This window comes from Mus musculus, chromosome 7 (genome assembly GCF_000001635.26).
Source record: "Mus musculus strain C57BL/6J chromosome 7, GRCm38.p6 C57BL/6J".
NCBI lineage: Eukaryota > Metazoa > Chordata > Mammalia > Rodentia > Muridae > Mus > Mus musculus.
In genome coordinates, this window is record NC_000073.6 from 4556126 (window position 1) to 4568333 (window position 12208).

The following is a 12208-nucleotide window of genomic DNA, read 5'->3' on the forward strand; positions in this document are numbered from 1 at the left end:
ATGGTAGAAAGAGAGAGCCAACTCCTTCACACACACACACACACACACACACACACACACAGTGCACACCAACACATGCATGGATGCCATTAATGTAATTTAAAATTGCAATGGAGCAAGCGTCCATCAGTGAGTAAATGGATAAACTAAATGTGGTCTACCCATACAACAGAGAACTAGTATTCAGTCTTTAAAAAGAAGAAGATGGAGCTGGAGAAATGGCTCAGTTATTAAGAGCACTGGCTGCTCTTGCAGAGGACTTAGACACCCACATAATGACTCACAACTATCTACGACTCCAGTTCCAGGGGACCCAGAACTCTGCTGTCCTCTGTGGTACTGCCATAGATGGTGCGTGTATACACATGCAGGCTAGACACATTACACATACACATTACACATAAAACACATAAAACAAAAAACACATAAAACATAAGAACAAAATAAAATCTTAAAACAGACAGAAAACACTCTCCAAATTCCTCCCTTAGAAGGAAATTGGCATCCTTGCTTTCCCTTGCAAAGCTCCACCTGACGGTGTCCCACCTGACTTATCTCTCTTGTATTCACAGTGTAGCAGGAGAGTCCTTGCCCGAATACCGACTGTTCTCAGTCCTAGACAGAGTAACTCCACTTGCAGCCATTTATCTGTTCTTTATATGAGACCTCCACAAAGCGAAATCATCCGTTCCACAGTGTGACAGTTTTTTCTGAGACTGCCGGAATCCCTCACAGAAGCCAGGATTCACAGACTTTCCCAGAGCCTGGTGGTGTGCCTTTCCTTACCGCAGCCTGTAGTCACTTCTGCTGTTTGAACACACGGTGGCGCGCAAGGTCTAGGTTTGCATCCTTCCTGCTTTAGTCACGTCACAAAGAAATTTGCCTGATGTAGGTGAGGATTGGCTCTTGGAGAACTCAGACCTCTTTCTATAGGCAGCAAGGCACTGCAGGTAATCCCTAATAGGCTCGCTTGCTCATCAAGCTGCGCTTGTTTGAGCCCTCTGACCTTTTAGTGCCATCCCTGTTTGGAAGCAGTTATTTCTTTTCCAAGCCCCTGGTTAATTCACAGGACACACCTGAGTTACTTCAAATCTGTGCTCACATTCTTCCTAATTGGCTTCGCTTTTCCTCTAGCAATTTTTTTTTTTTTTTTTTGATTATGTGTTTTATTTAGTGTATTAGCGGGGTGAGGTAGGGGAGCATGCATGTGCCCTGATGTGTGTGGCGGGAAGTCAGATAACAACTCGTGGGAATCACACTTTCTTTCCACAGTGTGAATCCTGCGAACTGGACTCAGGACATAAGGCACCACCGAAAGTACCTTCTAGATGGAGCTGTCTTGACAGACTACCTTCTGTTGGTTTTGTTTTTATTTATTTAGGTTTGCTTTTTGTATCTGAGATAGAGTTTTGCTGTGGAGTCTGGACTGTTTTGCATCTCACTACGTAGATCAGACTGGCCTCAGAACTCACAGAGATCAGCGTTCCTCTGCCTCTGAAGTGCTGGGATTAAAGGCGTGTGCCACCAAGCCTGGCCCTCTCCTATGGTTTTAATGTTGTCTAGTATGTTCCTCAGCCTCCCTCTCCTCTCTTCTTGCTTTATTTGTCTCCACACATAGATCAAGGTCTAGAATCTCTTGCCTTTTAGCAATTCCTGGTGCTAGAACACAAGTTAGTTTGATACCCAAGACCCACATATAGAAAGAGAGAACCAATTCCCACACATGATCCTCTGACCTTCTCACATGCAACTTGTTGTGCGGACACATAGATAGATAGATAGATAGATAGATAGATAGATAGATAGATAGACAGATGTAAGAAATTTGGATGGAGACTGGAGAGATGGCTCAGTGGTTAAGAGAATTGGTTAATCTTCCAGAGGACTCAGATTCAATCCCTAGCGCCCACGCCCACATGGCCGCTCACGACCATCTGTAACTCTGTTAGATCTATTGGGATCTAATGCCCTCATCTGGCCTCCTCAGACACCAAGACTGTGTGCAGTAAACAGACAGACGTGCAGGAAAACATTCATACACATAAAATAAATAAGACTTTTTAAAATTAGGCTGAATATGGTCAAACATTATTACATACTGTACTGGCTAGTTTTGTGTCAACTTGACACAGCTGGAGTTATCACAGAGAAAGGAGCTTCAGTTGAGGAAATGCCTCCATGAGATGCAATTGTAAGGCATTTTCTCAATTAGTGATCAAGGGGGAAAGGCCCCTTGTGGGTGGGACCATCTCAGGGCTGGTAGTCTTGGTTCTATAAGAAAGCAGGCTGAGCAAGCCAGGTGAGGCAAGCCAGTAAAGAACATCCCTCCATGGCCTCTGCATCAGCTCCTGCTCCCTGACCTGCTTGAGTTCCAGTCCTGACTTCCTTTGGTGATGAACAGCAGCATGGAAGTGTAAGCCGAATAAACCCTTTCTTCCCCAACTTGCTTCTTGGTCATGATGTTTGTGCAGGAATAGAAACCCTGACTAAGACAAATTGGTACCAGCAGAGTGGGGTATTCCTGTGACAACCTGACCATGTTTTGGGGAGGTCTGTGGAAGGACTTTGGAACTTTGGTCTTGAAGATCCATTTGTTGTTAAGAGCTCTGTGGGATGTTGTGTAGGAGCTTGGAAGATAATGTTGAGAACAGTGCAGAAGATGGAGGCCTGGCTTGTGAAATTTCAGAGGGAAAATTAAAGACTCTTTTCAGGGCCATTGCTGTTTTGATTGTGAAGATTCTGTAGTTCTGGTTAGCTGGGGCTGAAGAATCAGCTGTGATTAACAAGATACCAGAACTACTAAAGCAAAAACTTTGCATTACTGGGACTTTTGATGCTGGTTAGCTGGAGCTAAGAAATTAGCGGTGATTAAGAAGAGACCAGCATCATTGAGGTGACATCTTCTGGGAAGTGTTTTCTGAGAGCACAGTGGCTGCGTTCCAGATATAGCCAAAGTTGTACCTTGTGCTCTGGCTGGACTTGGTAACGTGTAAGGGTCACCCAGGTGGTACTGGTTTTGAAGGCATGAAGGAGTTGAGCAGAGCAGCTGAGGCTTGGCACTGTGAGAGGCCATGGAAGGCCATTGGTGAAAGTGCAGCCTCAGTTGCAATTGATGGCCCAGGACTGAAGGGGTCATGCAGTGTTTTGGAGATGCCAGTACCATGAGATGACCACCAAGAACAGCAGCAGCAGTGGAGTACAGGCATCTGGAGCCTAGAGGATGACGCGTGTGCTACAAAGGGCCTGGCTGGAGAAGTGACCCAAGCCCTTGGAGGAGCCCAGAAGATTGTGAGTTGGATCCCAGACATTGGACAGTTGGAGATTGACTTTTGCTTTTGATTGTGACTGTGCCCTGATATTTTCCCTCTTGAAGGAAGAAACTGTTTTAGTGGAGCCCACAGTTAAGAGACTTTTAATTGTAAAAAGACTTTGAATTTTAAAAGAGATGGATATTTTAAAGAGATTGAAAATTTAAGAATATGTAAAGACTGTGGGACTTTTAAAGTTATTTAGAATGGGGATGAATAAGATTGTAAGGGTTGAGGCTTACTAGTGATGTTTTTGTGTGTCAAGTTGACAAGGGGTCAATTGTACTGGCTAGTTTTGTGTCAACTTGACACAGCTGGAGTTATCACAGAGAAAGGAGCTTCAGTTGAGGAAATGCCTCCATGAGATGCAATTGTAAGGCATTTTCTCAATTAGTGATCAAGGGGGAAAGGCCCCTTGTGGGTGGGACCATCTCAGGGCTGGTAGTCTTGGTTCTATAAGAAAGCAGGCTGAGCAAGCCAGGTGAGGCAAGCCAGTAAAGAACATCCCTCCATGGCCTCTGCATCAGCTCCTGCTCCCTGACCTGCTTGAGTTCCAGTCCTGACTTCCTTTGGTGATGAACAGCAGCATGGAAGTGTAAGCCGAATAAACCCTTTCTTCCCCAACTTGCTTCTTGGTCATGATGTTTGTGCAGGAATAGAAACCCTGACTAAGACACATACACATACAAAATTTTCAAAGGATAATGAATAAAAATTTTAAAAAGAATTGACTCCCTGAATGAGCTGCGGCCCATTGCAGGGGTCACAGGCCCCTTCTGAGACTTGTGTGAGGAAACTAATTGGTTCAGCCCTCTGACCTGTCCAATGAGCAGCAAGCTTGACAGACCTGCCGGTGATTCCCTCGGAAGCTTCCCAGCCTCGCTCACCTGCACACCAGATCCTTGGGCACTTCCTTGGGCTGTCTCTTCTTTCTCCTGGAAGGAGGATACTGTAAAGCTCAAGGCCTAAGCTCAGGACCAGCGATCCTCATCTTCCCTTGCGGGGGCCACCAGCCAAGTGCCCACCAGTCGTGTACCAAGACTCACCTCCTCTTCAGGAAGACAATCAGCAGACCCACCAGGATGAAAAGCAGGAGGATGCCCACAATGGCTCCAGCAATGATGGCTGCCGTGAGAAACAAAGGAGAGACGCTGGGGACCACGTGTGCATAACGTGTGTGTGTGTGTGTGTGTGTGTGTGTGTGATGGCACATGTGTGTGTAGAAGTCAGAGAACAGCTTTTTTTTTCCCATTTTTAATTAGGTATTTAGCTCATTTACATTTCCAATGCTATACCAAAAGTCCCCCATATCCACCCACCCCTGAGAACAGCTTTTTATGTGGTCAATTTCTCTCTTCACCACATAGATCCCAGGGGGTCGAACTCAAGTCCGTCGGTCTTGTGAGTTATGTGTCTTTACCTGATGACCCAGCTTGCTGGCCCAAAGCCTAGGCCTTGTCTACAGATTTGCTATTTCTGTCCTCAGTTGTGTTGAGAGGCCCACAGGGAAGATGGAAAAAAAGGGAAATGACAACCCTTCTTTGCAAACCCCTGGCTCTTTTAGTTGCACACCCAAATTATTATTTTTTAATGTATTCTCTCTCTCTCTCTCTCTCTCTCTCTCTCTCTCTCTATGTATGTATGTATGTATGTATGTATGTATGTATGCATGCCAGGGTGCACATGTATGTATGTATGTATGTATGTGCGTATGCATGCATGCCAGGATGCACATGTATGTATGTATGTATGTATGTATGTATGTATGTATGTATGTATGCCAGGGTGCACATGTATGTATGTATGTATGTATGTATGTATGTATGTATGCATGCATGCATGCCAGGGTGCACATGTGGAGGTCGGAGGACAACTTAGAGGAAGGAATTGGATCTTTCTTTCACCATGTGAGTTCCTGGGGTTGAATTCAGGTCAGCAAGCTCTTTCACTCATCTTGCCAGCTCATTACATTAAAGTACATCATTTCTCCTTTTACATCTGTGTGTGTGTGTGTGTGTGTGTGTGTGTGTGTGTGTAGGTGTGTGTAGGTGTGTATATGTGAGTATAGGTGTCCTTAGAGCCCAGAAGAGGGCACTGGATACCCTGAAAGAGGGAGCCTGATGTGAGCGCTGGGAACCAAACTCAGTTCCTCTGAAAAAGCAGTATGTACTCTTAGCTGGGAATGGTGGCCCATGCCTTAAATCCCAGCACTCAGGACGCAGAGGCAGGGGGATCTCTGTGAGTTCACCGCCATCCTCCTCTACATAGTTCCAAAACCAATCAAAGCTACATAGTTGCAATGCATCCCCAAGGGGAAGTTTAGGTGGCATGATGTCACATCATATCCCCAGAGTAGAGAGCAATCAAAAATAGAGAGCAGAGAGTTGATGCATGCCAGTGCCTGGTTATTGTCTCCATTCCTATACAATCTAGGATTCCCTACTCAGGGACTGGAGCCACCCAAAGAGCTACCTGAAGTATGTGGGACTTCCCAGAAACCAAGACACCCATCCAACAACAAACCGACTCTTTGGTTAGCCTAATCTAGAGAGCCCACCATCACACACTCCCTCGTCCTCACGGCATCAGTTCTCCCAAGGGTAGGGGCTTGGTCTTCTCAGAGATTTGCTTGCCAAGGGGACAGTGCCTAGCAGTGGAGCTCTCCTGACATCTAGGACTGCTCAAGACCTTGCTTATTCCTAGACTCTGATGGGCATAGTTCTCCTAGGATCTGTCCTCAGACACTAAGTACTAGTGAAGACCCATCTCCGTTAGCCTTGGGAGCCCAAGGCTGCACCTGCCCAGCAGTTCTGGTTGTATATAGCTGGTGGTCGACAGATTCCAGTAGGAATACGTATGTCCTTTATGACATTTGCGTACCTCACCAATTTGGTCCCTCAGCATTTGACAAGAGACTTTGTCCCCTCTAGAATGCTAGTTTGTGAAAAGAAAAACACTCCCAAGGAACAGATTGGGCAAAGCAAAGTTCAACACTGCATTCTCTTCTGCTGTCTGACCCGAATGGACACCTAGGATTTACCAGACACCCTGATTCCCGAGAAGAGACAAAGGGAACAGAATGATACACACATTCACTGGGCCATCAAGACGGCTCAGCGGGTTGAACTGCTTGCAGACAAGCCTGGTGACAACACCCACATAAAAGAAGGAACAAGTTGTCTTTGACATCCATACATGCACAGTGGCATGTGTGTGCACCCCCCCCCCAACTCATCCCCAAATATATAAGTGGAATAAACAATTTAAAAGAAAGATTAGAGATAAAAATCAGAGAACGCAACTGTGAAGAGATGTGGCTCAGGGTGAAAAGCATTGGTTGCTCTTCCAGAGGACCTTGGTTCAACACTTAGAACCACAGGGCAGCTCACAACCACAGGAAACTCCAGTTCCAGAGAATCTGATGCCTCCTTTTGGCTGCTTCCGGTATGGCATGCATGTGATATATAGACATTCATGAAGGCAAAACACCATACAGATTAAAAAGATAATAACTATTTTGGGGGTGGGGGGGTTGAGACAGGGTTTCTCTGTATAGCCCTGGCTGTCCTGGAACTCACTTTGTAGACCAGGCTGGCCTCGAACTCAGAAATCTGCCTGCCTCTGCCTCCCAAGTGCTGGGATTAAAGGTGTGCATCACCACTGCCCAGCCTAATTATTTTAATTAAAGGTCAAAGGTACTGACTGGAGGCTTCAGTGGTGTTGAAAATACACTGACTGCCAGCAAGCTGTGTGATGACTTCAAGTGACTGGATTGTGTGTCTGATGAATTTTATCTCAAGAAAGCTGTTTTAAGGAAACTAGTGAGCCGGGTCAGTTGGTAAAGTGTTTGCATTGCAAGCATGGTGGCTAGGCTCCATCTCAGAAATAACCAGGCCTGGTGGCACACGCCTATAATGTTAATCTGAGGAGGGAGAGGCATGTGTATTCCTGGAGCTTGCTGAACTGGGTCCAGATTCCAAGATAACCATCCAACAACAAGCCGACCCCTCTGTTAGCCTAATCTAGACAGCCAACTACCACACACTCCTTCATCCTCAGGGCATCAGCTCCACTTGGCCAGACTGAGGTCAACGAGACACCAGGTCTCTATAAGAAAGGAAATGTATGAGGAGCTGTGAGATGGGTCAGGGGGTGAAGATGCTCACCAGCAGGCCCAAGGCACTGAGTTAGATCCCTGTGACCCATGTGGCAGGAGGAAATAACGGACTCCTGCGGTTCGTTTTCTGACCCTTCATGTGCACTGTGGCACACACACAAATAAAAAAAGTAAGTAGATATAATACAAAAACGTTTAATGTGGATGCTAAATAAACCATACACAAGATTATCCTCTGGTCACATGCATAAATGTGTGCACATGAACCTGCACGCACATGTGCACACTCAGAAAGATGGAGATAGCACCTGCACGCACATGTGCACACTCAGAAAGATGGAGATAGCACCTGCAGGCACATGTGCACACTCAGAAAGATGGAGATAGCGAAATCAGAAAACAAAAGGTAGACAGACCAGGAACAAAATAAACAACAACAACTAACAACAACAACAACAAAAACCCACGGCCTCTCTTCATGGCAAGGTTTGTCTCTGGGCTCTCTACTCACCTGCACTCTCTGTGTGGCAAGTTGTAGAGAGAGACTGGGCCTTCAGGTCCTTGAAGACAGTCGTGACGGTGGCTGTGTAGGACTGAGCTGGCTCAAGATCTGACACGGTCACGCCCTTCCCACACAAAGATCCATTTTCAGAGCGCCATTTCCTACCCACTTTTACCTCAAAGCTCTCATAACCCCCAGATGGGCAGGACCAGGTCAGGAGGACCCCATATCCCCCAGAAGTGCTGATGCAGGAGGTGATGTTGACAGCAGCTGGTACTAAGTAAAGAAAATGAGAGGAATCAATAGGATCCATCCATCAAAGGTGGTTCTCTGAGAACTAGCCTATCTCAAATCCTTCCAGACTACAACCCCCACAACGCCTTGGATTCTGTATCACTGAATGTATAAGGTTATAACCCCATGGCATTATGGAATTTGTAGTCCTCTCATATTTTTTTTCCTTTAGAAATATTTTAGTTATGTGTATGTATTATTGTCTATATAGGGATATGTGTATGTGGGTAGAAGAGCCCACTGGAGCCAGAAACGGGTATTGAGTATCCTCCACTTGAGTTAAAGGTGTTTGTGAGGCCCTGGACTTAGTGGGAGAACTGAACTCTATAAGAGCAGTAAGTGCTCTTAACTATTAAGCTGTCTCTCCAACTCAGCCGCTCCCTTCTTGGCCACGAGGTTGAACCTCATCCCATTCTATCTACAAAGAGAATGGGGCATATCACCTGTGGGCACCTGCAGGCTTTGTATGGGATTGGGCATATCGTTCCTTTCTGCCCACAAGCTGAAGTGGCACAAAGTGCCAGATCTGAGTCTTTACCTCAGATCCTTAGTATTGTCAAGACTCCTTAGTATTATCTTTGGATTTGGTTTCATATCCTGAAGGATCTTGCTTTCTCTAGGTCTCTTTTTCACTGAACCCAGTAGGTATAGAAATGAGAATAGGGGTCCTTATGAGGACTCCATTATCAGGGTCACTGCGCTGTAGGTATAGTTTTTATTCTGTAGATCTGTGAAAGCAAAATTTGACCAGAGCCCTAAGGTTGTGTCCACAGCTATTCATGGTCGTTAACACCTGTAATAATCCTAGTGGGATGCTGAGACAGGTGATTGGCCATGAGTTTGAGGATAACCTGAGCCACATTGTGAGTATCTGTCTTAGAGTGAGTGAGTCAAAGAAAGAGGGAGGTGGGGAGAGAGAGAGCGCGCCTCCTCAAGCTTGAGGCCTTGGAATCTCTCTGACCCTGTGGTATGATGGGATTTGTGGTCCAGTTACCTTTCCTGTCACACAAAGAAGCTGACAGTGAAGGTATTAGTTTCTGAGTGGTATTGAGACTTCCTGACTCCAAAGACCCAATTTTCCAAGAATTTAAAAAGCACACAAAAAGAAACCCCTACAACCAACAGAGCCTATAGTTGGGAAATTTCTACTTGCTGAGGAATGATAATTTTTAGGAATAAGGCCTATAAATCCAGTGACACCAGTGTAGTGGTTTGAATGAAAATGGCCCCCACAGTATTTGAATGCTTAGTCATCAGATGGTAGAAAGTCTGGGAACAGTTAGGAGGTGTGGCCTGGATGGAGGAGGTGTGCCACTGAGGGTGGGCTTTGAGATTTCAAAGGCTCAAGCCAGGCCCAGAGTCTCTCTCTCTCTCTCTCATTACTTATTCTTATTCTTAGTCTCACCAAAAATCTTAATTTAAAAATTAATAAACAAGCGAGAAGCTGGGTGATCCAGCACTTGAGAGGTGGAGGCAAGACGATCAGTTCAAGGCCAGCCTGGAAGACCCCGTGTCAGCAAATAAACAAACATAGGGTTGACGATTTGGGTGAGCTCCACAGCATGGAAGGAGAGAAATGACTCCTGCAAGTTGTTCTCTGATCTCTGCACACCCAACCTACCCACACCGACACACGAATAAATAAGTAAATATGAAGAAGGGTGGGTTCGGGACTGTAAGAAAAATAAAGATAATACAAATAGAGCAGGGATCGCAAACAAAGAGAGGCAATTACCTCATCAGCTGCTTGTTCCAGCTGATTAAGGGGTCTAGTCCAGCCCAGAGCATCTCAAATTTCTGTTTTATTTCTTGTCCTTTTGGGGGCTGTGGGGAACCAAAAACAACCCTGACCTCCCGAGCCCCCTTTCCCCACTGCCAGATGCTGCGATCACTGGTGTTCAACCCACATTTGCGCGTGCACGTGTGTGTGTGTGTGTGTGTGTGTGTGTGTTTGTTTGTATGCATAACTTTCTCTCTATCCTTGTTTTGTTTTGTGTTGTTTTTTGTTTTTTTGAGACAGGGTTTCTCTGTGTAGCCCTGGCTGTCCTGGAACTCACTCTGTAGACCAGGCTGGCCTCGAACTTAGAAATCCGCCTGCCTCTGCCTCCTGAGTGCTGGGATTAAAGGCATGCGCCACCACTGCCCAGCTATCATTTTCTTTCTAACCAGCCTCTTAAGAGTTAAAAGAAACCAGTCAGAATGGCTAAGATAAAAAATTCAGGTGACAGCAGATGCTGGCGAGGATGTGGAGAAAGAGGAACATTCCTCCATTGTTGGTGGGATTGCAAGCTTGTACAGCCACTCTGTAAATCAGTCTGGCGGTTCCTCAGAAAACTGGACATAGTACTACCGGAGGATCCAGCAATACCTCTCCTGGGCATATATCCAGAAGATGTCCCAACCGGTAAGAAGGACACATGCTCCACTATGTTCATAGCAGCCTTATATATAATAGCCAGAAGCTGGGAAGAACCCAGATGCCCCTCAACAGAGGAATGGATACAGAAAATGTGGTACATTTACACAATGGAGTACTACTCAGCTATTAAAAAGAATGAATTTATGAAATTCCTAGGCAAATGGATGGACCTGGAGGGCATCATCCTGAGTGAGGTAACCCAATCACAAAAGAACTCACATAATATGTACTCACTGATAAGTGGATATTAGCCCAGATACTTAGAATACCCAAGATATAAGATACAATTTGTGAAACTCATGAAACTCAAGAAGAACGAAGACCAAAGTGTGGACACTTTGCCCCTTCTTAGAATTGGGAACAAAACACCCATGGAAGGAGTTACAGAGACAAAGTTTGGAGCTGAGACGAAAGGATGGACCATCTAGAGACTGCCATATCCGGGGATCCATCCCATAATCAGCCTCCAAACACTGACACCATTGCATACACTAGCAAGATTTTGCTAAAAGGACCCTGATATAGCTGTCTCTTGTGAGACTATACCCGGGCCTAGCAAACACAGAAGTGGATGCTCACAGTCAGCTATTGGGTGGATCACAGGGCCCCCAATGGAGGAGCTAGAGAAAGTACCCAAAGAGCTAAAGGGGTCTGCAACCCTATAGGTGGATCAACATTATGAACTAACCAGTACCCCGGAGCTCTTGTCTCTAGCTGCATATGTATCAAAAGATGGCTTAGTTGGCCATCAGTGGAAAGAGAGGCCCATTGGTTGTGCAAACTTTATATGCCTCAGTATAGGGGAACGCCAGGGCCAAGAAGTGGGAGTGGAGGGGGGGAGGAAAGGGAGTGGGGGGAGGGTATGGGGGACTTTTGGGATAGCACTGTTAATGTAAATGAAGAAAATACCTAATAAAAAAATAAGAGTAAAAAAAATTAAAAAAAAAAAAAGAGTTAAAAGACGGGCTGGAAAGATGGCTCAGCAGTTAAGAACACTTGACTACTCTTCCAGAAGTCTTGGGTTCAATTTCCAGCAACCACAGGATGGCGCACAACCATCTGTAACGGGATCTAATCCCCTTTTCTGGTGAGTGTGAAGATTGCTAGAGTGTACTTATTTAAATAGAATAAATAAATGTTAAAAAAAAAGAAAAAGAAAAAGAGTTAAAAGACTTCAGAGTTTCTTGCCAACCGCAGATAGTTAAGTTTTCCTCCTGTCAGTGCTGATCCTACAAATTACCCGCCATTGTGGGGAGAGGGGATGTGGTGGCTTTCAGCTGCTGCCAGCACCAACCCTAACTGCTGATGCCTTACCTGGATGCCTTCCCCAGCTTGAGCTGGTTCTCGACAAATTAATTAAGTAATTAGTTAATTAATTTTGTGATTTGTTTGTTTTTCAAGACAGGGTTTCTCGGTGTAGCCCTGGCTGTTCCAGAACTCACTCTGTAGACCAGGCTGGCCTCGAACTCAGAAATCTGCCTGCCTCAGCTTCCCAAGTGCTGGGATTACAGGCGTGTGCCACCACTGCTCGCCAATTTTGTGATTTTTTAAAAATAATTTTAAAAATA

The 12208-nt window shown here is 45.5% G+C and overlaps 1 protein-coding gene across 10 annotated transcripts in view; it reads right to left on the minus strand.

The window, feature by feature from the left end:
- Ptprh (protein tyrosine phosphatase, receptor type, H) overlaps positions 1-12208 on the minus strand; it is a 55434-nt gene that overhangs the window by 7518 nt on the left and 35708 nt on the right. For 9 of the 10 annotated variants that reach the window (XR_003946524.1, XR_881746.3, XM_011250634.3 and 6 more), the window contains 3 exons: positions 7937-8203; positions 4355-4433; positions 4196-4243 (listed from right to left, as the gene is read on the minus strand). Coding sequence is in view for 8 of the 10 variants with exons in the window: in XM_011250634.3 (XP_011248936.1) it covers positions 4196-4243; positions 4355-4433; positions 7937-8203 (394 nt within the window). In the remaining 2 variants the exon portion in view is untranslated. The remainder of the gene's footprint in view (positions 1-4195; positions 4244-4354; positions 4434-7936; positions 8204-12208) is intronic. The other variant, XM_011250638.3, reaches the window with a different exon arrangement.